This window comes from Pelodiscus sinensis, chromosome 7, assembly GCF_052426305.1.
Source record: "Pelodiscus sinensis isolate ZL-2025 chromosome 7, ASM5242630v1, whole genome shotgun sequence".
In the NCBI taxonomy this organism is placed as follows: Eukaryota; Metazoa; Chordata; order Testudines; family Trionychidae; genus Pelodiscus; species Pelodiscus sinensis.
The window spans coordinates 51,588,449-51,613,074 of record NC_143058.1 but is presented as its reverse complement, the minus strand read 5'-3'; the positions used below and the strand labels follow the sequence as shown (position 1 = coordinate 51,613,074).

General features: G+C 46.8%; 1 protein-coding gene and 1 long non-coding RNA gene across 2 annotated transcripts; both read right to left on the bottom strand.

Moving 5' to 3' along the window:
- Positions 1 to 1,687: 1,687 nt before the first annotated feature.
- Positions 1,688 to 24,467, bottom strand: NUP35 (nucleoporin 35). The gene is made up of 9 exons (XM_075933761.2): positions 24,260 to 24,467; positions 19,536 to 19,706; positions 8,858 to 8,985; positions 6,909 to 6,969; positions 5,635 to 5,776; positions 4,999 to 5,068; positions 4,777 to 4,905; positions 3,231 to 3,395; positions 1,688 to 2,381 (listed from the first exon to the last, which is right to left on the bottom strand). Exons 1-9 carry the CDS (start codon positions 24,291 to 24,293, stop codon positions 2,304 to 2,306), a joined length of 978 nt encoding a protein of 325 aa, XP_075789876.1. The 5' UTR covers positions 24,294 to 24,467; the 3' UTR covers positions 1,688 to 2,303.
- Positions 13,374 to 17,867, bottom strand: LOC149524073 (uncharacterized). The gene is made up of 2 exons (XR_016350059.1): positions 17,482 to 17,867; positions 13,374 to 16,902 (listed from the first exon to the last, which is right to left on the bottom strand). It is a non-coding gene; the product is annotated as an uncharacterized LOC149524073 (long non-coding RNA).
- Positions 24,468 to 24,626: the final 159 nt, after the last annotated feature.

Here is a 24,626-nt window from a genome sequence, read left to right as displayed (position 1 = left end):
TTAAGCATCAGCACAATTTAACAATCCTCAACAGAAGTACAGGGCTGGTTTAGTTAAGCAGATGAAACTGTTGTATATAAAGGTTACTTAAAGCAAATATAATTAAACCAGTGCACATGTGGGCACTTAAATCAATAACCCTTTCATATCAAATTAACTTGAGTCAATTAGGAAAAAGATTAAGCTAAACCACCATAAGCTATTTTTAAACCAATAGTGTCTGTGCTGGGTTTTGCACTGGTTTAAAATCAGTTTAAAAGCCAATTTATCTTAAATTGATGTAATGCTATTTACAGAGTGCTTAAGGCTGAACATATTCCACAAAGTTCTATGTTCACTTTGTGTTACCATCTAGGATGTACCTTGTATAGTTGGTTTCTATTTGTGATTAAAGACACTTGCTCCTTCTTTGAGGTACACTGGACCAAGTCAAACTGCTGAGTATGAGTGGCACACAGACACATGTTGCCCCAAATAGGGAAATGTCCCTCCTGAATCATCTGGAGGAAGGGATTGCATCAGCTATAGAACTGAATTCTGAGGAATCAAAATTGCTACTGTCAAACAGTTTGAGGAAGATACCAGAAAACAAGGTAGGGGTAGAAAACTTCAGTCCAGCCCTTGAGGCTCAGACCCCCTCTCTTCCTGCAGTGGGGGGAGGGAACGGGAAATCAGTAGGGAGCCTGCACTAAAGCCCCTGCGTGGCCAGCTCCGCTGGATGTGTGAGGGTAGGAAGAGGCCCCAGCCCACCCACTGCACTATTCCTGGCTAGGGGAAGAGCTGTCTAGTGAAGCATTCACCAGCAAACTCCACCCCCTCTCCCGCATTAGCTGGGAATTGTGGCGATTGGAAGTAGCAGGGGGCAATGCCTGGAAGTAAAAGGAAGCAGTCACCTGCCCCCACCCCCACCTCCCAGGAGCTGCACCCCCAAACTCCTGCCCACTCCCCAGACTCCTCAAACCTGCCTCTGCTTCTCAGTTGTGGGCAGTCAGTGTCTTCCCCCCCCCCCACACACTTGGGACCTAGTCAGTGAGGGTTTTAGAGGGAGGGTGTGGGTGCATGCACGCTTCTCACTTGTGGCCCCTAACTGATTTTTTTGGATGAGCAGGCATGATGCCAAAAAAGTTCCCCTGATTTAGTGGATCTCCTATAGTGGAAACAAGCCCTAAGTTGGTAATTTAAAAGACAGCACTCTACCCTTTGATTCACTATTCTATCACATACCCAGAAATAGCTTCTTCATTAGAAAGTCTTATGATGAAAAAGGCTCTTGCCCTGTTACAGATTAGGAATTTTTTCACTTGCAGTTGGATATTTTTAATTGCTCGTTTCAAACTGTAGTGTGCTGAACGTGGTTAGAAGCAGGCTTATCCTGTACATTAAAGTGGATGATGTATTTCAGTCCTCATGAAATTAAAAAACATACTACACACATTTTTGTATGTTTTCTAAAGAAAGCATAAGTAGCAGAGTGCACTACTACATTAGTGTATTATTAGGTCAAATTTGAAATCTTAATAGTGTTACCAATTCCAATCTATGCAAATTAAATCCACCCAATTGGTATGACTGGCTACCTCAACCCTGATAGTCCCATGTAAGTTCAGGTGATACATATAACATGCCTGACTGAAACCTGGAAGACAAGTGGGGTCACTCAAGCTTTTAAAAAGAACTGAACATTGCAAACTCTTAATTAAATTTTATTAGGAAAATCTAAGTTAAAAAGTTTAAAAGGCTGTTATGAACATTTAGAATGGGACTCAAAGATGAACTTTATATAAACAGAAGGATTAAACAGCATCCAAATTAAAATTTAACATTCATTTTAAAATTGGTAGCCCATGACAAAAATCTTGTTTTACTAGAATACATAGTGTTCATCTTGCAGAAAATTTATCTTTCCAGAAAATATGGAGAAACATTGTTACATTATTAGGGAACAATGAACTGAGTTATCACATTTATACATTCTCACTTTACTGGAAAGTAAAATGAACACAATTCCATAACTTATAGCAAATAAATACGGACTTTTTTGCTTAAGTCATGCAATCACTAGAGCACATGAACAGCAAGAGACCACTTTTATTTACACTGATTAGTTTTAACATCTTAAAATGCTGTATACATTGCCATTATTTAAAGTGCAAACAATGTATGCTGAATTCTCCTCTCAAAAGGCATAACAGGTATGAAGGGAAGTTGAAATACTGCCACGAGTGGTTATACAACTAACCCAGGGAGCTGGCAGTTTATCTGTAGCCCTTACGATGTTTTAGTGTAATATTCTCCATTGCTTACTACCAGCCAAACATGTATTCCATAGCTTTAGATACAATACTTTCATCTTTCCTTGGAGTTTGTCTGTCAGAAACCACCTAAAACAAATAAACACACCTGGTCAGCCAGTATGCTCTCATTCCATTTACACACCCCAGATTTTAGAATTACCATGACTATAAAAATAGCCATCTAGGGGTCTCAACACTAACATCTTCTTAGAATAGACAGAGGTTTTAAGAAGCTGGCTTTCAAAAAAAATTATTCTGAAAGCTATGTAGGTAAGTTTGAGTTAAAAAGGCAACAAGTGGGAAAGAAGCAAACTATACCCTGGTCTACACTACAGAGTTATTTCAAAATAATTCCCTTTATTTTGAAACAGCAAATAACGCGTCCACACTACCAACCCTGTTGTTTCAAATTAAAGGGACTGGTTATTTCAAAATAATAACTCCTGCTTTCCACAAGGAATAATGCTAATTTCAAAATAGTTATTTTGAAATAGCTATAGCGTGGACGGTCCACTGCTGCTATTTCAAAATAACTACTCCCCCAAGTCATTCAAAGTAATTACTCCTCAGTGCTTCCTGGGACTCTAAGTCCAGGTAGCACGTCCACGTTAAGCGACCCTGTGTTGAACTAATTTCGAGGCTTCACTGTAGTGTGGACACGCTATTTCAAAATAGTTATTTCAAGAGTTTTTTCAAAATAATTTCCTAGTGTAGACATGCTCTTAGGTATGGATGAAAAAGGAGTTACGGAGAACAATGATCTAACATCCCCACTATTCAGTATAGAAAGTATAAACATGCATTCAGCTTGTCTGTTTTGGATTCGTTTTTTGTTTTGAAGTTTACCTTGACAAAGTCAAGAGGAATACAAATTTCTTTTACAGAAATCTGCTAAAAGTATTTTATTGCCTAACATTCTCTACGGTATCAAAATACCTGATAGTCACTAGTGGATGCTTTATATGCTGTTGCAAGAGGTCTCATTGTAGAAATCCTTGGAGAACTTGCAGGCTGTATCAGTGTGCCTAAGGTTTTTGTCGGTGGTGTGAAGACTGAAGATGCAGATGATGCAGAGCCTCTATCAAAACTTTCCATCACATTCTTGAAAGAGAAAAAGAAACACTATTTCAATTTTAATAAATTGGAAGCAAATACCAGGTGCATATCAGTATAATTCCCAGTTACTGCAAAAAAGGAGTGTCCCAGTAGCTCAAGCTGGACCAGGACTCTAATAAAGTAGCCATTATGTATTCAGTGAAGAACATTACAGAGAGCATGCCAGACCTGTACATGTTCCATGATAAACATTAATCCACAGAGTAGCAGTAAGAAAAATGCTTATTTAAAAGAACGGTATGATGGTAGTACAAGCTTGCGATGGACTAATAATTTACTAGTCATCCGGACAATGACAAAACCAGTTTGAAAACAATATATAGACATGATTTTAGTGATTTATAAACTAAAAGCAAGTGTCAACAAGCTTGCAGTGGTTCAATCTTGGGTGCTTTATACTAAAGGCTATGGATTCAGTCAAACCTGGTTAGTGTCTAATCAGCCCTTCATCCTTCCATGAATCTATTGCCAAATAATCCTGGATTATCTGTAGAGTTAGTGATCTGATAGGTTTGTATTTTGTCTTTCCAAATATGTTTTTCCTCCTTTTATTTTTTTTGATTCTACAACACCAGACACGCTTCTTGACAGCCAGCCCATTAGAGCTGGGGCAAGTCTGTCCTGTTTAGATTTTCTGAGCAGAATCATTTGTTTGCCTACTCACTTTCAGTTGCATTTTCCCAGTTCTACGTTATTCCTGCTCACCCCTCACATCCTTTAATTGAATATGTAACTTAACCTCTTCCCTTTAGATGGTTTACAGTCACACTTGAATCCCATTATATCTGACAGTTTAGTCAGTTTGTGCAAGTAAATGGATGAAATTGTCAAGGTGATCAGATTGCTGCAGGAATCTGTGTTTTAAAAAAACAGGTAGGCATGTTGTCGTCTTAATGTGGAGGAGATGATTACCAATCATCATCTATGCACCAATTTGGATGAAGATCTCTATACAGGCAGTCCTCGGGTTACGTCAATCCGACTTAAGTCGGACCCCTAGTTACGAACGGAGGGAGGGGGGCACAGATAGTGCAGGGTGCCTCCCTACTGACCCCAGGCTCCATGTCCCCAGGCTTTGCAACACTATAGGGAGCCTGGGGACACCCCAGCAGTCTGGCCCCAGGCTCTACGTGGCACTGCCACTTTCAAGTACCCACCCCTCTTCCCCCGCCTTTGCTGCCTCTTTCTGAGGCAGCGGAGGGGGAGGGAGGGGAGCAGAGTAACTAGTCAATAGACTATCCAATAAGCAACTGCTTATGGGACAGTCAACTAGTCCTTCACATCCCTTTAAAAAGAAACAAAAAACAAATCAAAGATATCCTATAATTTAATTTGTTATTCCATACAGACTAGATGGTTAACTTACTTTATCTATACAAGGCTTGACTCCAATCATGATAGATTCACCAAAAATCCTTCCATCTTTGCTTAAGGCTTTTCGAGCTTGTAGTTTGGACTGGTATCGAATATGCATCCAGTTCCCTGTATTGGACATCTGTATGGGGTTAGGATGGAAGTAGTGAAATTTAGTATTTGAAGAATGAACAAATTTGCATGTGTTTTAAGAGAAGATCAACTTAAGACTTACAACATGCTTTAATATATTTCCATATTGTGCAAACTGTAGTAGAATATATGAAGCAGATGCTTGAGGAAACCTAAAGGCAAGAGACAAAACACTCAAAATCCTATTCAGTGACAGACTATTATAGAACACACTAGACATTCAATTTTTGTTGCTGAAATAAATATATTTGGCAGAGTTCCCAGAAGAATACAGATCAACTGAACCGTTCATTAAGCACTGATTCTGAAACAGTATTTCAGATAACAGTGCTTTAGGTCTTCTAATAGTACCTGACTCCTCTAGTAACAATTATCTACACTCTTGCGTAAAGAGTGAATGATGTGGAGATTCCCTAAGGACTCCACTTTACTAGTTAGTAGATGTATTTACTCGCTGTCTCCTGGCTTTAAGAATGAAGTCCTGTGATTGCTAACACCCTAGCAAAGTCCTAATGCTGCTTCTTTCTGACCTTCCACTCCCCACTCACATCTACTTCCTAAGCAGCAAGTTAAATTTCAGTGTACTGTAGTCTAGAAAATTGAAGTATTAGTCAGTGATGTACAAATTATACATCTGTATGTACTGGTATCAAACAAAGCAGCCAAGTATAAGGACACTGCAATTAGATTTCTTAGAGAAATGCTGCAGATCACTCACCCAAATATAGTAACCCATGTGTCATCAAGATGATCTTCTGAGGTTAAGGAATCTCCTTGAGTGTAGAAAGGATCCATCTGAGCTGGAGACAGTGTGGTCTTCCTGGGCTGTCCAATACTTGCAGGACTAAATACACCTGTGACTGTTAAATTGAAATAAGACTGGTTTCAAGGAATGTCACTGTAACTAAGCTCATCTGATGAAGTGGACTTTACTCACAAAAGCTAGTGATATTTGTTAGTGTCCAAGGTGCCACAGAACTACTCGTTTTTAAAGTTACAGATTAACATGACTACCCCTCTGAAGCTAGTCAAAGTAGTTTTAGAACAGTAGTTCCCAAGCAGTGGTCCAAAGCCAATGGGGGCACTGCAAGCAGGCTTCAGGGGGTCCACCAAGCAGGGTCAGTGTTAGTCTCGCTGAGGCCCAAGCAGAAAACCAAAGCACCTCTGTATGGGGCTTAAGCCCAGGGCCCTGAGGCCTGCCTCCTAGGGCTGAAGTCAAAGCCTGAGCTATTTAGCTTTGTAGGGACCTCTGTGCTGTGGGAGCTCTGACAACCGCCCTGCTTCCTACCCACTAACAGTGGCCCTGGTCTTTATATGCAGAAAAACAGTTGTGGCAAAAGTGGGCCATAGAGTTTTTAGAGCAACTGGGGGGGGGGGGAAGGGAAGAGGTGAGAAAGAGAGGCCCTTAAAAAGAAAGACTGAGAACCCTGATGTAGAAGCTCAGCACCCAAGCAAGAGTATAAATTTGAGTCAGACAATTTTTCCTGTGAAAATAACCTCTCTTTAGTTTAACACAGGAGAACCTCATGTTGCTAAGCTCTGTGACTCAGCAAGTTATCATACCTTCATCTGCTGATGCTAGAAATGGGACCAAATTCTGATCCTGCATCTGCTGAGCAGAGGCTACGGTAGGAACTTAGAACCCAGCAGAAAGCTTTACAAGAAGCCACAGGGTTCATAGAACAAATGGTGGCACCATCTGTCATCCTCCACAGTATTCCTTAAGCGCAGCTATCTCTGCTTCAGTGTTTAATATGGCATGAAGGAGTTCTGCTGCAAGGAGCAGATTAATAGCTGTAATTTCTAGTTCTTGCCCTGGCTGCAATACCCTAACAATAAACAAGGCAGTACTTTCCTGCTCATACTTATTACCTGCAAGTGGAAAGAGTGCTACTTACTTTCAAAGCAATCTACAAAGAGAAAGAATTCAGAGAAAGCAGGCTCTCTACCACAATAACAGTAGTACAGCAAGCAGTTTGACAAGATATTTACCTGTTCCAGGGGTTGCTGGCATAGCCCCAACCAATGGACTCTGAGTTACAGAAAAGCTGGGCTGCATTAAAATACAGAAAAATAAATCATAGTTGCAGGTATATTCTTTTCATACTCAGGAAAGACCAGTTTTCAGCTCACTCAAAAAAAAAAAAAAAAAAAAAAAAGTCAGGAGAAAGGGTAATTTTTGCCCCAATATCAATTTAAAGCAAACATCCTTCTGCTTACTGGATTTGCCCAATTGTTTCGCAAATTGCCAGTGGATCCTAACAAGCAATAAAGTTATTGAAAATTTTGATCTGAATTTATTTTGATTTATATAATCTGTTAAATTCCTTATGTACCCAAATAATCCTCAATTGTTAGGAAATGAAGAGCTTAATTTACTATTTGTTCTTGTGTAATGAAGTGCAATTAACTATGGGTCTTCTGATTAACAGTATCTGGCTTTTATTTTTACACAGAGAACTCCTCTAGTAACCATTTTACATTGCAGAAAGACTGTAATCAGCATTCTGCCTTGAAATTTGTTCACAAGGCTGTTGCTATCTAGACAGCAACTGACTACCACACTGTAAGGACATTTATTCACACCAGAGGAGGTAGGGGCTCTGAACTACTGAAATAAAAGTCTGTTTTCCTATAAGCAGCAATGCTTTGCCAAGAATTAATAAGTATTTTGCATCTATATCTAAACACCATTCTTTATTTTGAAGAGTTAAGTAAACATAATTCACCACAGCCTAATAAGTATTCACAAACATATTAAATGAGAAGCCTCACTTGTAATAACTTTTATAAAGAACTGATAGACATCTCCTTCCCTTCACTCAGTTTAAAGCTTCAGCAATATCTGATGAATGCCCAGAACACTCAGCTGGATAACCTATCTTTGAATGACTTGTACACTACCCTATCTATTCTCTTCTTTCCCCTCCCCAAACTGAAAATACTGTATTGAGAAGTTCAGGTTTCTCAAAAGGAAATATCAGTGTTTTAAGTCAGGGGATAGCTTTCAACATTAAAGGCAGCAAATATTTTCTTAAATACAAAATATTATTAAGAAAATATAAGTACTTTAAAGTTAACAGGAGCTATTAACTACAGTGACAGAACTGGTATGTATTTTGAAGTCTCCAGCCTACATTAGTGGTTTCTCCTCTTAATAAAACAACACATTTTCAATTTATATGATCTTTTTGCGAGGAAACATGTCTATGCTTTGTTCAGGACCCAGTACAACATCAACCGAGTAAGTCAGTTCTCTTTACCAATACAAGAATTTTCAAATGGACAGTATTTGCCTCCTGATCCATAATGAGAGCGCTAACTTCCAGGTTTCTGAATTGACCTTCCAGAAATCTTACTTTTGGCCTGTTCCCATCAGAAACTGAAAGTTTAAACAGGCATTTACTCAACTGAATTTAAATAAAAACCAGAAAGACAGCTTACTATTGCTGGCAGCACCCATTGTTTCAACAATATCTTCTCATGTATACTAAATTGTTGTTGCATCGTTGATACACCTCAAAAAACTTCTAAATACAGGAAGATTAAATATATGAAGTCTTAATTAAGCTGTGATAAATATGTAAAACTATGCAACTTCTGGTTTGATGCAAGAGACTTGTCTGTTTTGTTTCAAGAGAAGCTCCTTTTTTCATATGTCACCCTCCAAAGTCATATAGAAGAAAGAGGAGGAAGAAAATGAAAGGATGCTCATGCTGATATTACAGTACTTGTCAGACTAAGAAGCTGGTAACACAGACTAAAGTGAAAATTGAGTTAAGATTCTGGATCTGAAGCCTCTTACTAACCAGGTCACAAAAGGCATTCAATATTGAAATAAAAATTGTATGAACCCAATCTGGGAAGTGAAGGCATTCACTACCAAGGTTAACTCAAGTTTCAGTTTAGCTTTGCAACTAACCTTTAAGATTACCACTTACTGGTCTTCTTGAGGTTAGAGGTGTAGATCCAAGTCCTGGACTAGATAATTCATCATACATGCTTCTAACAGGTGGAGCACCACTTTTATCCTTATGTGTAGGAACTACTGGTTGTGGAGGAGATCCACCTGCAATGAAAAGGAGCAAGTAGAAAGCCTATCATTTTTTTTAACTCCACTTGATTAATTTCAAAACTAGCTTTTTGACATTCAGTCAGCAATCATCAGATTGTTTCTGAACCTCCATCCCGAACACCTACTTTCTATAGCTAAGGAGTGACTGCTCAACCACACTGTTGAACAGTTTTGAGTACACCTCAGTCAGATATATCAAAGGGCCAGATTTTCATATAATCAATTAACTCCAAGTAGAACTAGCTCCTTCAGTTGTCCCATTGAATTAAGTGTAACATTTTACTGAGAAAGGTTCTAAAAATGAGGAAGGGTATCAGAACCCAATGCCTAATAATTACCCAAGTGTGCACTGGTTTTCCAGTGAAGTGGATGGCAATGCTTTTGTTGCTTACAACACTTGAAATTATCTACAACACAGCATGAAAATATACTGCATGACACAATGTTGCAGAAAAAACGGAACAGATTTGGTAACCTCAAAGATTATACAAACACACACTCTGATTGCAGTCCACTTGCTGGAAGTGAAATTACCTGTACACTTCACATTTTGTGCTGAACTTTGAAATCTATATTCTTGAAAGTGTAGAAAACATCCCTAAATATTTAAATGGTATTCTATGGTAGTTTAATCAGGCAATTGATTTTTTTAAATTGCTGGGCAGCTCTAATATTTGTTTAACAACTGTTTTTCCAGTTCTCTTGATGTTTGATGGTACAGATAATACTATGTAATTACAGCAATAGTTTTGTGATAACCAGCTTTACTGTAGCTAACTGTAGCAGAAGATTTCATGAGAACCTAAACACGAATCATGAAGGACCACTGGATCTTACTCAGATATCTTTATCATCGAGGATTCTAACACATCAAGGTGTGAATGCAGTTAAACTATTTCATTATCATTCCTCAAGTTACTTCTTCCCTTCAATTTGTAATATTTGTGCTATGTCTGAAATTAAGTGTAAGCTTACAGGGCAAAGATTAACTGCCTATGAACTTATAAAGCATCAGCTTCAAAACAGGGCCACAAATCATAGAATCAGAGCTGGAAGAGACCTCAGGAAGTCATCAAGTCCAGCCCCATGCCCAAGGCAGGACCAATCCCAACTAAATCAACCCAGACAGGGCTTTGTCAAGCCGAGACTTAAAAACCTCTAGGGATGGAGATTCCACCACCTCCCTAAGTAACTCATTCCAGTACTTCACCACCCTCCTGGGGAAATAGCTTTTCCTAATATCCAACCTAGACCTCCCCCACTGTAACTTGAGACCCTTGCTCCTTGTTCTGCCATCCATCACTACTGAGAACAGCCTCTCTCTATCCTCTTTGGAACCTCCCTTCATGAAGTTGAAGGCTGCTATCAAATCACCCCTCACTCTTCTCCTCTGCAGACTAAACAAACTCAAATCCCTCAGTCTCTTCTCAGAGGTCATGTGTTCCAGCCCCCTAATCATTTTGGTTGCCCTCCACTGGACCCTCTCCAATGCGTCCACATCCTTTCTATAGTGGGGTGCCCAGAACTGGACACAATATTCTAGGCCTACATCTACATTGCAGACTTCTTGCACAAGAACTTTTTGTGCAAGAGCACTTGCGCAAAAGCTCTCGTGCAAGAGCACTTGCGCAAAAGCTCTCGTGCAAGAGCACATCCACACTGCCATATGTTTTTGCGCAAGAGCATCCATGGCAGTGTGGACGCTCTCTTGCGCAAGAAAGCCCTGTTGCTCTGATGGCCATTTTAGCCATAGGGATTTCTTGCCATAGGGATTTCACAAGAAACCCCTGTTCCCATCCACACTGCCTTCTTGCGCAAGAGGGATTATTCCTCGTTGGGAGAGGAAGCACTCTTGCGCAAGAAGCCCTCTCTTCTGAGGCTTCACTGTAAATTTACTTGTGCAAGAACACGCGTGCAGTGTAGATGCTCCGCAAGTTTTTGCGCAAGAAAGGCTATTGTTGCGCAAAAAGCCTGCAGTGTAGATGTAGCCCAGATGTGGCCCCTCCAGAGCCGAATAAAGGGGAATAATCACTTCTCTAGATTTGTTGGCAATGCTCCTCCTAACGCAACCTAATATGCCATTAACCTTTTTGGCTACAAGGGCACATTGTTGACTCATATTCAGCTTCTCATCCACTGTAATTCCCCAGGCAAAAGCCTTTGAGTGCCACCATAACACAAGGATATTTATTATGAGCTACTCAAGAAATTAAACTAATTTAAAGAACCTTGATATACCCAAAAGAACACTTACATGGGCATGCTTAAGAGAATAGTTGTACATGTGGAACTTGGTAAGTCAATGTCTAAATTAAACTTCTATTGCTATACAATTCAAATGCATTTCTCACTCCTCAATTCCCGACTTCAAGAGTCCCTATATACAAAAGAATTATTCGTAAGCAGGAGTATATATACATAGCAGATGAAAAGTTTGATGAGCATATGTTTGATTATTCTGCGATAGCTAGTGCCTTAACAATAGGTGCGTTCCTTCCTGCAATAGCAACATCTAATCAGCCACATACACGCCCAGCCAGTCAGGCAGGATTAACTTGGGCAGTTAGTAGGGTTGCCAACCCTCAAGGACTGGCCTGGAGTCTCCTGAAGTTAAAGATTGTGTCATGTGAAAAAACCTTGAGAAGTATGTTTAACAAAAACTGGTAACCTGTACTGGCTAAAAAGGGGTTAAACAGCCTTTGGGGAGGGCTGAGACTGGCTCCTCAGGAGATAGCTTAAGGCAGTCAATTGGGGCCCAGAGGAGCTATATAAAAAGTGCTGTAAGACAGAGGGACTCAGTCTCTCTCCAGCCCTGGAAGGAGAAAGACTGGCTGCCTATACCACAGTGGTCTTAGAGTGTGGTCCCTTGCATGTGGGCCTCAGGCTCAGCAGCCCTGTGGCCCCCTCCCTGTGAGGTTGGAGCACCAATGCCAGCGTTCCACTGTTGGGGAGGGAGGGGAAATGCGATGTGGGAGTGGAGTCTCCTGTGCCAGATTCAGTTCACAGGGTTAGGAAGTGGCTCCGCATGCTGCCAATCCTCCTTTCCCCCAGTTGGGGGAATGGCAATGCAGGAAACCACTCACCTGGAGGCTTTCCTGCTGCTCCCATGGTCAGAATCATGGTCAACGTGAGCAGCGAGAGACCGTGCCTAGAAGCAACAGGGGGGGATGGAGCCAGTAAACACCCCCACCTCCCCGGTACCCTCATGTCCAGATCTCACACACTACTCTGAAACCCCCCTTCCCACGCTCAGCCTGTTGTTGCACCCATTTTGTCATCATGGGTTGTTGGCTGGTGGTCTGCAGAAAGGTCTGTGTGAAGCAGGGAGGACCACCGGCCAAAAATCTGGAGAATCACTGCCATACAGCAAGGTTCCCCAGACCGAACAATACTGGGGAAAGAAGGAAGTGGTACCAGAGCAGCTCTGGTCTGACCAGCTCTCAGGCTGAGGACCTAATACAGAGCTGCAGCAGGCAGGCAGGCAAAACAGACAGACATCAGCACCACATACCCTTGGCAAAGGTTGATGGTGGCCAATTTAAACTGCAGTTTGTCCCTGATGAAAGATGTTAGACCAAAGACTGCAGAGCCTCACTAAGGAGAGTGTTGGGATGGGCATACCCAGGTCCCCTAAAGGGAGAAATGGAGGTGTGGGCACTGCCAGAGTGCAGTACCCAGGGGAGGGATGTGGCTACTGCCATGGTAGAATCCTGAAGATGACAAGTAACTACAGGCAAGACACCACCAGAGGAAGGCATTCCTGGATGGTAGAGCCAATTCCCATGATAGCCAGCAGGAGGTACAGCATCAGCGTCCCAACCCAGTTCAAGATTCTGCTGGTATTGTTGCCACCAGACACTACTATATTTAAGTGCTAATCTAACTGGAGCTAGTATATGTACATCTACCTGAGCTGACAATCGCACCTCCCAGCTTCTGATTAAATGCACTGTGAAAGATTCCAATCCTTTTACTGCTTTAAAAGCTCAAAATATCTAGAAATTGCCAGAAAGCACTAAATGAGACAGACACATATTAATAACTCTGGGATACTTATCTCTTAAAATAGTCCAAATTTAAGATGACATCTTCAATCTTGCTCCAATAAGAGTCTCATGGTAGGACTATCTGATGGCTTGCCTCCAATAACTCTTCAAGACTTGTGTCTTTTGGACTGTCCCATTTGTGGCAATTTATTCCTTAGTGCAGTACTGTAACTCCTAATTTTTTAGGACTAAAGTATTGCTATTCTAAATTTGTGTTGGTGATTTTTCTGAAGAGTTTGTATTTTAAGAAAATCAGGAACCCCAAGGCTTTAAGGACAATGCAATATAAATTGCTAACATTTCTATAGGTGTAATTTAAAAAAAAAAAAAAAAAAAAAAAAGCTAATGAATTAAACAGCTGAAAGTAACAGCACACTTGAGTTCAAAGTCACATTTAGGGAAGTTATACTGAACATTGGAAATAGTGAAAGACTGACACACTAGCTCAGAGAACAGGATATGTCAGTACTGCATTTTGGCACCTTAAACCACCCACAACCTTCCAGAATCTCTGTCCAGTGGCACTAGTCACACTGTGCCCACACAGCTGATATAGTGAAAAATATTTCTTTCTTCATCTGGGACTTTGAAGACACTGATTTAGAAACTCAGAAACTAGCAATAGAATAGAAAAAGGAATAGAAAAAAATATGACAATTCCATTCCTCTGGATAACAGCAGAGAAAAGGATAAAAAAGCTTTCGAGTCACCCAGTTGCCAGGATGGAGAATAGAGTCACACAATTTCCCCAAGAGTCAGGAGGGAAAAGAGTAGATATACAATACTCTCCAGGGACAGGGACTGCTGCTGCAGAGCAGCCTCTATCTGCAGCAAGCTCTGGCCCACTGCAGACAGAGGCTGCTCCATGGCAGCTTCCCCACACTACTGCCTCTGATAGTGGCAGCAGCACAGGGGGAGAAGGGAAGGTGTGCAGGCGGCTCTCTGGAGCTGGAGCTGGTGCTGGGGAGAGCCAGCTCCTGCCTGCCCACCCTCCCCACCTCTGTAGGAGGCAGCAAAGGGTTGCAGATGGGTCCATGGAGCCAGGAGAATCAGCTTAAAAGGTGGCTCCTCATGCATGTCAGCTCCCACCTGCCTCTTCACGCTCCGTGCTGCTACCTCTCTATCAGAAGCAGCAGCACTGGCGTGGGGGAGGGCAGACAGATTTGGTGCTCATGGGGAGCTGACTTAAAAGCCATCTACCCATGGATAGCAGATCCCACTTCCTCCTCTTGCTGTCTGATACATAGAAAGCAAGTGGGGGGAATGAACATAGTCCATCTACATGTTAAAATCCCTATTAGTGGCCCTCAACTGGAAAAAAAAGTTTGTTCCCTACCCCGGTCTACTATTAAAAATTAAGGTTAGCATAGCAAGAGTCCTTGTGAAAAACCCACCCTCAATGCTGAGCATCATAGTTATAAGAACCTAACATCTGGTGGAGATGCTTCTATTGACCTAACCACTGTCGCTTAGGCTACATCAGAAACTTTTTGTGGATGAGATCTTTCGCAAAAAGTTCTAGTGCAAGAGTAGGTCTACACTACAAAAAACACATCGCAAAAGCGATGCGCTTTTGTGCAAGAGAGCTTCCACACTGCATGGACATTCTTGCGCAACAAAGGCCACCCGGAACCACTTCAGACAGGGCTAAAGGTCACCAATTGCTTCTGGGAGCTGGTGCCAGAGCCCTGCAGAGACACGTGCTTAAAGGGACCTCCCTGGATAGCCGTTTCTCCGCTGCTGCGTGCTTGTGGACCTCTTTGAGGGACAGCAAATCTGTAGCAGTGCCTGCTGTGGTTTCCCTGTGCTTCTTTGGACACTACAACTTTTCCATTTTGTGCCACGGAGCCAGCGATGCCCCTGGGCATGCTCTGGCCCCACACAGCCATGGTGCAGTTTGTGCAGCAATTGCTGCACAGTGCCACACTGCTCCTGCAGGAGCTCGACTCCAAGCTCAATGTGGAGTCCCTCTCCCTGGATGCGGTGGCTACACTGTGGCATCTGCAGCCCACTGTGGAGAGGCAGTTCTGGAGGCTGTACACCAGTTCCTACTGGGGACGACCAGCAGTGGCTCCAGAACTTCTGAATGAGAAAGGAGACGTCCCTGGATCTGTGTGCCTGGCTCGCTCCTGTCCTCCGAAGACGCGACGCCCACCTGCAGCCCACAGCCCACCATCCCCGTCTGGAAGCTCGCCACCCCAGAGAGCTACCAGTCGGTGGGCAACCAATTCAGCATGGGCAAGTCCACCCTCAGGGCCCTCCTCATGCACGTAAGGCCCTCTGGGGAGGGGGAGAGTCCTAGACGGGAGAGGGGTGCAGTGGGGTGGGAGGAGGGAGAAACCCTATTCCCTGGGAAGGTTGTGCAGCTCTGCCCTCACGGCCCTGCTGCTGAGGAGGGCAGCCTCATGGGGGGGCTCCTGGGGTGTTTGGAGGGGGAGAGAGGGCATGGGGGGGGGGCACTGCCCAAGGGCTCACGTATCCCACCCCCTCATTCTCTTGCGTGTTTTCTGTGTTTTTCTGCGTCCTTCTGCAGGAAGTGAGGGCCATCAACTCCATCCTGCTGAAGAGGGTCATCCATCTGCGATGCAACCATAGCCGGATTCACTACCCTTGGGTTCCCCAACTGCGGGGGAGCCATCAATGGGACCCACATCTCCATCCAAGCACAGGACCATCGAGTGGCCTGCTTCATCAATCACAAGGGCTACTTTTCGATGGTGCTACAGGCCTTTGTCGACCACCATGGACACCTCACGGGCATTTTTATGGGCACATAATGCCCACATCCTTCAAAACTTCAGCCTGTTCCGCAGGCTGCAGGTGGACCCATTCTTCCCCCACCAGGAATTTGCAGTTGGAGATGTCCAGATGCCACGTGGCCTACCCCCTCATGCCGTGGCTCATGAAGCCCTAAACCCGACACCTGGACCCCAGCAGGGAACAATTTAATGCCCACCTGAACCAGACTAGGAATCAGGTGGGCCGTCTCAAGCCGCGCTTCCATTGCCTGCTCACCCATCTCGACATGGAGAGCACAACATCCCCGAGGCAGTCGCAATATGTTGTGTCCTCCACAACATTTTGGAGAGGAAGGGGGAGGCCTTCCTCATGGGGTGGGGGGCAGACACCGGCCACAAGAGCCATGCATTTGAGCAGCCCTGGACAGCTGCCATCCAGCAGGCCGGGGTACGCTTCCGGGAGGCCCTGAGGGAGAGGTTCTCACAAGTAACCCAGTAACTGTCTCCAGGGCCTCCTACCAAGGGGCCCCTGCCTTACAGTCACATCCCTTCCCCACCACAATCCCTCCCTTCTCCCATTCCCTGACTTCCCAATAAACAAACCTCTTTGTTTTGCAACCAAAAATGAACTGTATTTATTGACCATCAACAAAAGGTGGGCAGGAGGAGGGGGCTCTAAACTGCGAGGCAGACTCATGACTGTGAGGGCTGGCTGCCTGTGCCACCTTGGATGCAGGGGCTTTGTCGGGGTTGTCGATGGGTGGGTGCAGGGAGAACAGGGACGTGGCCAGGTACAGGATCAGGGTTGACGGGGGGGGGGGCCCGCAGGAGGAGGGGCATAGGCATGGCAGTGGGGGCAGGAGGATGGGAGCCAGGAGGAGCAGCATGGGCGATGTGTGCCACCATGCTGGCCATTATATTGCACGAGGTCACACCGCTCCAGGTATTGTTCCCAGGCACGTTGCCGCCACTTGAGGTTGGAGCAGACCTTGTGGGCCAGCATCTGCTCCATCCTCTCTATGGCTGAGGCATGCTGCCACATGAGCTGATCCCGGATGGCGCGCCTTCGTGGTCCTTGAGCTGTGGCAGTGGTGGACTGGCTGGCCCTTCACTCCTAGCTGGTCCATCTATGGAGAACACACAAGAGGGAGAGGTGGTCAGTCATCCCTGCAGATGCTGCCCCTGAGGCCGTGCCCTCCTTCGTGAGCAGTGACCAAAAGTCTGCGGCCCAGAGGACCAGGTTGCCTGCTTCTCTACCTCCCCACCCCCCGGCCCACAGACAAGCAGCCCAGGGAAGCATCTGGCCACAGTGTGTGATTCCCTCAGGGGTGGCAGAAGAGCTGGGAGCAGCCTGGGGCTCCCTGGGGACTGCACTCGCAGAGGTGGCTCACAGCGCTTTCTACGAGCACGGCTGCTGTCTCACATGGGCAGGCATGGCCACATACTGTGTGCGGCACTCCTCAGAGTGTGTGGGGTCAGGCCTGTGCCCTTGTGGCTAGCCAGCTTCCAGATGACAACCCCCCGCCCCGGTGGCAGGACGTGTGCGGCCAGCAGGATCCCAGGGGAATTCAGCGGCTGCCTGCCGTGTCCACGTGCCACAAAAAAATGCTGCACGAGGTTGCACATGCGCAGACTGCAGCACGATGTCTAGCCAAAGCAACACTCACCCCCCACCCTCTGAAGTGAGTGATGAAAAGACCACTCACCTGAAGATCCCTCCCAGGCGCCCGAGACCTGGGATTCATCCTCTGCATCCGCCAGGATGGTATGGACCTCCCTGAAGTAGGGGCAGGTATGGGGTCCTGCCCCCGAGTGCTCGCTGGCACGGACGTACACCAGTCGCAGTTCTTTAACCTTACTCCAGACCTGTTCAAAGGTCCGGAGTAGGTGTCCACGCTCAGCCGAGGCCTGTGCCAGCTGGCCAAAGATGTCTGCATTTCTCGTCCAGGCCCAGGGGTCCTGCAAGGCCTCCTCCTAGCCCCACAGCTCCAGGAGGGCCTCGACCGCTGGACCAGACCAGGAGGGTGCGCGCCTCTTGGTGACCCCTGGGGCTGGTCCTGATGAGGGCTAGAGCGGTTGCACGGGGCCTCAGGGGCACACATGCCTTGTCCTGGCTGTGGTAGAGAGAACCACGTGGTGAGATGCTGCTGTCTAGGGTCAGCTTCCTACTACGAGGCTCGTCCGGGGGCCTGCACTTTTAGGAGGAGCCAGCAGACAGTAACTATAGAGCTGTGATGAGTTGTATGGAGTGTCCACCAGAGTTCATGTGCTTTTTCCTGGAGGCCAATTCTTGCACAAAAAAACCCTCCTGTCCATTCACACACACCTTTTTGAGCAAGAGCTCTTGCACAAAAAGGCTTATTTCTCATAGAAAGAGAAATAACTCTTGTGCAAAAAACCCTGTGTTCTGATGATCTGCTGTACTTTTTCTTGCGCAAAAATGCGCTTGTACTATGGACACTCGAGTTTTTGTGCTAAAACAGCTGTTTTTGCACAAAATCTCTGCAGTGTACACATAGCCTTAGAGAGATTAAACAAATTTACAGAAATTAAGGGGGGAGGGGAAATTCAGTCAATCAGCCTCCTCCCTCAAAGGTGCTCAGCGTGTAAGCCTCTCGCTTAAACCGAAGTATCGTATCTAAAGGTTGCACGTCTCAAATCTGGAATTCTCTTGTCCAGCAACATCTGTGGTCCCGGATGTTCCTAGATGAGAGAGACCAGGAGGGCCAGCAAATGGGACCGCAGCCACCTGGGTGGAGTGAGATTAGGATTGTCTGCTGCCAATCAGCAGGGCTGGGACCACTGCAGCCCAAGAGGGGAAGCCTGCTCAGGACACATCAGCCTGAGTGGCAGTGGCAATGGCAATGGCAATGCGATTGGGGCTGCCTGCCGCCTGGCCATGGAACTGCAGCCGTAGCAGACCGGACAAAACCAGCTTCAGCAGCCCAGCAAAATCAACTCAGCAAGGGCCACATGACACCTGGCAACAGTGTTGGAGCTGCGGCAACCTGATTGGGTAACATGCTGTTCCAGTACTGGGGCTGGAGCTGCCTAGTCAGTCGGCAGCGGAGCCAGGGCTGGCCCACAGACAGTCCAGACAGGCTGAAGGATCCAGCAGTGGGGAGGGGCAGATATCAGGGGATCTCTCGCTGTCCATCAAATTCCCTCTTCCAGGACCCATCAGGTCCCAAGGGTGCCAGACAAGAGAGGTCCAACCTGTATTAACCCTCTCTACAAGACTTCCCCCATATTCAACTGAATACCCTGACTGAATACCTATGAAATAATCCTCTCCCCTTTCTGTAAGTCAAGATATTTCTTCATCCTCTAGAAAAAATTTTGCTACTCTAACTCCTACTCTCCCAACACTACATTGCTGAATATAAACAAAAATCTCTACATGCTAAATATATATTACTTCCAATTTACCAATTACTACATCAGTGCTTTAAAATATTTGACCATTTATGACCAGCCAACTGACCAGTTTTTTGTGACTAGTGAAATGCCCAACCCTAAACTGAACCTATGCCAACAGAAACACACATTCTAACCAAGTTTTATCAAGATGTTGAAACAGTCATATTAATCATCATGAAGCGTACTTAAGATTTATATGAAAAACCAGTTATTGTGAATAAATGTGAATGTTTGAAGCCACCTTTAGCAACTACAGTTTGGGAAATGGCATGTCAAATTTGCAACAAGGATCACTGGATTAGTAAATCAAATTAGCAGCTTAATAGTAAAATTTGTTCACCTGTAAGTAAAGGAGACCTCATTTCCATCACACCAACAGAAGGGCCACTTAAAGAGCGAGGTTGTGGAGTCATTGGAGCTGGTAAATCGCCCATTAAAAATCCAGGTAAGAACTGAGCACCAGCTCCTGGCTTTGGAGAAGTTGGGGAACCAAGAGTCATTGGTTCAGCTCCTGTATTAATAAAACAAATTTAAGAATTTAGAAATGTTAAAGTGATTCAGCACTAGGGATATGAAGGACTAGTCGACTATCTGATAAGCCAGTGTTTACCAATTTTATTTGGCCATGGAACCCTTTTCAGAATTTCAAGTCGCGCCTGACCAATCTGATTAGCTTCTATGATGAGGTAACTGGCTCTGTGGACGTGGAAAGTCAGTGATGTGATATACCTTGACTTTAGCAAGGCTTTTGATACGGTCAAAATTCTTGCCAGCAAGTTAAGGGAATGTGGATTGGATAAATGGATAGAAAGATGGATAGAAGGCCGAGCCCAGCGGGTAGTGATCAACAGCTCGATGTCAGGATGGTGGTCGGTTTCTAGCAGAGTGCCCCAAAGTTCAGTTCTAGGACCGGTTTTGTTCAATATCTTTATTAATGACCTGGATGAGGGGATGGATTGCACCTTCAGCAAGTTTGCGGATGACACTAAGCTAGGGGGAGAGGTAGATACGCTTAAGGGCAGAGATAGGGTCCAGAGTGACTTAGACAAATTGGAAGATTGGGCCACAAGAAATCTGATGAGGTTCAACAAGGACAAGTGCAGAGTCCTGCACTTGGGACAGAAGCATAGTTACAAGCTGGGGACCAACCAGTTAAGTAGTAGTACTGCAGAAAAGGACCTGGGGGTTACAGTGGATGAGAAGCTGGATATGAGTCAACAGTGTGACCTTGTAGCCAAGAAGGCTAATGGCATATTAGATTGCATTTAAGAGGAGCACTGCCAGCAGATCCAGAGATGTCATTATTCCCCTTTATTCGGCTTTGGTGAGGCCACATCTGGAGTATTGTGTCCAGTTCTGGGCCCCCCACTACAAAAAGGATGGGGACGCATTGGAGAGGGTCCAGCGGAGGGCAACCAAAATGATTAGGGAGCTGGAGCATATGACTTATGAGAAGAGGCTGAGGGAGTTGGGTCTGTTTAGTCTGCAGAAACGAAGAGTGAGAGGGGATTTGATAGCAGCCTTCAACTTCCTGAAGGGAGGTTCCGAAGAGGATGGAGAGAGGCTGTTCTCAGTAGTGACGGATGGCAGAACAAGGAGCAAAGATCTCAAGTTGTGGTGGGAGAGGTCCAGGTTGAATATTAGGAAAAACTATTTCACTAGGGTTGTGTCTACACTGGCATGAATTTCCGGAAATGCTTAAAACGGAATACTATTCCGTTTTCAGTTTTTCCGGAAAAGGAGCGTCTACATTGGCAGGCTGCTTTTCCGGAAAAGCCCTTTTTCCGGAAAAGCGTCTGTGGCCAATGTAGACGTGCTTTTCCAGAAAAAAGCCCCGATCGCCATTTTCGCGATCGGGGCTTTTTTCCGGAAAAGACTACTGGGCTGTCTACACTGGCCCTTTTCCGGAACAGTGTTCCGGAATAAAGACTTATGCCCGAGCGAAAGCAGAATAGTTTTTCCGGAATAGCGGCTGATTTTGTACAGTAGAGCATCGTTGCTTTTCTGGAAATTCAAGGGCCAGTGTAGACAGCTCGCAGCTTATTCCGGAAAAGCGGCTGATTTTCCGGAATAAGTGGCCCAGTGTAGACACAGCCTAGGAGGGTAGTGAAGCACTGGAATGGGTTACCTAGGGAAGTAATGGAGTCTCCATCCCTAGAGGTGTTTAAGTCTCAGCTTGACAAAGCCCTGGCCAGGTTGATTTAGTTGGGATTGGTCCTGCCTAGAGCAAGGGGCTGGACTCGATGACCTTCTAAGGTCTCTTCCAGCTCTATGGTTCTATGATAAGGAACCCCTAGGTTTGTCAAGGAAAAAAAAAAAAAAAAAAAAAAGATGGGAACCCACCAATGCATGAAAACCACATTCCTTCCCCACCCCTTTGAGGCTCCATCCTCTCTGTTCCCCTCCTCTCTATCACTTGCTATCCCCAGCCCTTATACACTCTCACTGAGTTGAGACAGGAGACCTGGGGCTCAGGGGTGGGAATGAGGGATTTGGGTATGGGCGGGGTGAGAACTGCAAGCTCTGGGAGGGAATTTGGATGCAGAAGGGCACGCTGGCTTGGGGAGGGGGCTCCAGGATGGGAAGTGTTGGACTCAGGTGAAGGGTTGGGGTGCCAAGCAAGTCACAGGCTTGTGGATGTGAGGGTACAGGAATTTGGGTTGGATATGTGAGGGGCTCAGAGTAAGGAGGCTGTGAGTATGATGGGCTCAGGACACGGATCTGCGATGTGTGGATGGTGCAGGAGTGTTGGGACAGAAGAGTGAGGATGTGGGGATGCAGGATTGTGGGGATGTAAGAGGCTCAGGACAGGGGGTTCCAGTGTATGATAGGCTCAGATTTGGGGTCAGGCGGTGCAGGAGTGTTATGATGCTGCAGTGAGATGGGGATTTGGCCCCAACTGGGGGCATGTTGGCCAGACTCCATTTTCAAATAAAATATTATGTCAAACACAAAAGGTTTTAGCATTGCCTTAATGAGAGGGGTGGGAAACCTGTTTTGAGTCAAAGGTCACTGTTCCACAGAAAAGTCAATTGGGGCCACACAAGTGAGATAAAAAAAACCCTCTACAAAACCCCCAAGCCTCACTAACATGGTCCCAACTGTGCTGGTGGAGGCAGAGTGCTAGTGGGTGCTGCGGCCAGGGAGAGTGTGCTGCTGAGTGGCAGGATGCTGGCACAGGTGACAGGGTGCTGGGGTCAGTGACATGGTCCTGCTGGGCACTGGGGTGGGTGGTAGGGTGCTGGACAAAGAACAGGGTGCTGCTGGGTGCTAGGATGGGTGGCAGAGTGCTGGGGCCAGGGACAGGGTGCTGCTGGGTGCTAGGGTGGATGGCAGCATACTGGGATTGGGGACAGGGTGCTGCTGGGTGCTAGGGTGGATGGCAGGGTGCTAGGGCCGGGGACTGCGGTGGATGGCAAGGTGCTGGGGCTAGGGACAGGGAGATGCAAGTGCTAGGGTGGATGACAGGGTCCTGGGATGGGTGGCAGTGCTGGGGCTGGGGACAAGGTGCTAGGCACAGTGTTGATGGGGGCAGGGGACAGGGTAATCGGGGGGGGGGGGTCTGGGCAGGGGACAGGGGCAGCTGGAACCAGTACCTGGCAATTCTGCAGCACCTCTGGGTTCCAGGAAGTGTGTGACTACATTTCCCCTCCCCAAACAGCTGGTGTGCACACTGCCTGAACAGCAGGGGCTGTTGCACTCCAGCAACTTACTTCCATGATGCCATCCTGCAGGTAGGTAGGAGGGGAGTCCCAGGGCAGAAAGCGCTGCCTGCACAGTTGGAACTGCACAGACCTGGGTCTCCTGATCCCCCTCCCGCACCCGCACAGAAAGGCCACGGAATTACGTTACCAGGTGCCACAGCCATTCAGGCAGTGCGTGCCGGTTCCTTTGGGGAGGGGAAGTGCTTCCCTCCCCGCTGTGGGTCATGTGGGGTCACCCCTTTTTGGCACCCCCCCCAGTGTGCCAGCTGGGAGCAACTGTTCCATTCTTCCCCTGCCTTGCTATGCCTCTGCATCACCAGGGAGGAAGGGGAAACAAGTGTGCTGCTTCTTTAAGAAAGCTGGTAGCTGGAGCTCTCTCTCTCTCTCTGTTAGAGGGGGTGGGGGAGTGCTGGCTCCTGGCAGAACCCCTACTTTCACTTTGCTGAACACCAATTGGGAAACACGATAAGCAAATGGTTAGCAGATAGTCAACAAGCTTGACAACTAGTCGCTCCCTGCCCCCTTTGCTGCCTCTATCAGAAAGAGGTAGGGGGGAGGGGTACTTCAAAGCAGCAGCACCCTGTGGAGCAGCTTTCAAATGCCACTGCAGGATCCCAGCATCAGGCTTCTCCCAGCTTTGAAATGCTGTGAGGAGCCTGACTCCAGGCTCCCACCACAATGTTTCAAAGTGGCAGCGCTGCTTGGAGCCTGGGCTCAGCTCAGTACTCCCCAGCTGACCCTGGGCTCCATGTGGAGCTTTCGCCTTTAAAGTGCAGCAAGGGCCCTACGGCTGTTTCTGCACTTCAAAGGCAGAGACACCTTATGGACAGTCAAATAGTTGATACTTTAACAAAACAATAAATCAACTTCACATCCGACTGTCCCTGCTCCTCGTGCCCTGCTGCAGCTCGGAGCCAGGAACTCCGACTCCATTACCCGGCTGAGCCACCCGGCAGCAGTGACAGTGGCTCAGGCCCGGGTGTGAACACCTGACTCCCGCGGAGTGTCAGCGGCCGGCCCAGGCGCCTCTAGCGTCTCGCGCGAGTGTCATGACGCGCAGCGCTGGGCGCGGTTACTGGTCCCGTCCCCGCCCCGGCAGGAGGGAGAGCTCGTCGGGCCCGGGACCGCGCAGCCATGATGGGACGGGTCCCGAGGCCGGCCAGGCAGCAGCTCCCGCCGGGAAGCCGCAGGCGCTGCCAGGCCTGTGGGCAGCTGCCCAGCTCGCAGCGCCCTCAGCCCCGGCAGCGCTACCACGTGGGGCACGGGGAGCCCGCAGCGACACACACGGGGAGCCAGGCCGCTGACACGGCGGCCCCGGGTCTGTCCCTCCTGCCCCGCGGCAACAACGGCCCCTGCTCACCAGCCGGCGGCAGCTCCATGGCGAAGGCCGCCATCGCGCGGAGACCCACAACCGCGGGAAGCAGCAGCCGCCGCGGCGAACACTTTCAAACAGAGCGGAAGCTCAGCCTGCCGCGAGGCGCGCTGGGGTTACGTCACTTCCCGCCTCGCCCGGCAGCCATCTTGCGGGAGAGCGGCTTCGGGACAGGAAGGGGCGCGGCCACGGCCACGGCAACGGCAACTGAGGCTGTTTGGCATTCGCATCTCTTAGCTACTGCTCTGCCCCTGCCAGGGAACCTCGGACGCGTGATGCCGCCGATAAAGAGCCCCCTCCGCTCCCCTCCCCTCCCCGTTGCCATGCCGGGCTCATCGCTATCGCTCTGTGAGGT